Here is a 1,024-nt window from a genome sequence, read left to right as displayed (position 1 = left end):
CAGCAGGAGTAATATTCCAGCACTTCTGTATTCAGAAGAATTTCTTTGTTTCCTCAGCAACAGATGATGGTTTGGTGCAAATGTTAGCATAATGTTTTTCAAAACCTTTATTACCTTGTATTTGTGTTTAGTCAGCCTTGTCTGCATTATTTAAGAGTTACATCTTCATAAAATTAATTTAGTTCTTTTTTTCCTGCTTGCCATTAATGTTGGAGGAATCTGTTCTTAAGGAGACTTGTTGTACGTTTGGTACTAAGTTGACTTTGTTACAGTAACTTAGTTACAATTAGTAATTAAGCAGTCATTTTATCACTATGGTCTTCAGGAATTAAACTGAACCACAGGCAACCCTTATTGTCTGTCATGTACCATTAGCTCAGTTGCTCAAAATTCTTCACTGTCATCAGGAGATAATCTCCTTACTCTCATTTATAGACAAAAATATTGTTCCTGGTGAGAAAACCAAGGCATTGGTTCTTCATGTGGATGCCCTCACATCCAAGGTGTATATTTCTCTTCGGGAAGAACTGTTAAAACAAAGAGCCAAGCAAGTATGTGTTCAGTTTTTGGATTTGTGTCTTTCTGTTTGGCTAGCAAACTCTAGATGATTAGTGAATTTTGAGGGGAGGGGCTGTTTCCTCTTTTAGAACTGTGGGACATAGAGTTAAGGGAATCAGAATCTCAGCACTGTCTCCATTTCTGTCTAGCGGCTCACAGAGAACTCCCAGCACTCTGCCATCGTGCAGCACATAGCAGAAGAGTTTGCCATCGTGTCTTTGTTGGAAACAGGCCAGCTAGCAGCTATCCCCATAGCGTCTCACTTCAATGACACGTTCCGCTTTGACTCAGAAAAACTGAAGGTGGGACAAACAATCTCCGTAACCTTGAAAGTAGTGAAGGTGAATGACCACGGAGTCTTGTTAGCAGTACAAGGCCCAGCAAAGAAGAATGCTTTTGTAAGGGTCCGGAACGAATCTGAGACAGCATTAGAAGAGATGCTTGCTGCTGTGAAACACTCTCTTTC

At 40.3% G+C, this 1,024-nt stretch overlaps 1 protein-coding gene across 1 annotated transcript in view; it reads left to right on the top strand.

The window, feature by feature from the left end:
- The window catches only part of PDCD11 (programmed cell death 11), a 25,597-nt gene that overhangs the window by 13,665 nt on the left and 10,908 nt on the right, over nucleotides 1–1,024 (top strand). Inside the window, 2 exon segments of the mRNA XM_009703561.1 lie at nucleotides 436–551; nucleotides 708–1,024. The exon segment at nucleotides 708–1,024 is cut by the window's right edge and continues 10 nt beyond it. Of these exon segments, the coding sequence (XP_009701863.1) occupies nucleotides 436–551; nucleotides 708–1,024 (433 nt within the window).

Source organism: Cariama cristata, unplaced genomic scaffold (genome assembly GCF_000690535.1).
Source record: "Cariama cristata isolate BGI_N322 unplaced genomic scaffold, ASM69053v1 scaffold18757, whole genome shotgun sequence".
Taxonomy (NCBI): Eukaryota; Metazoa; Chordata; class Aves; order Cariamiformes; family Cariamidae; genus Cariama; species Cariama cristata.
The sequence above is the reverse complement of the archived record's forward strand: the minus strand, read 5'-3'. Positions and strand labels throughout refer to the sequence as shown.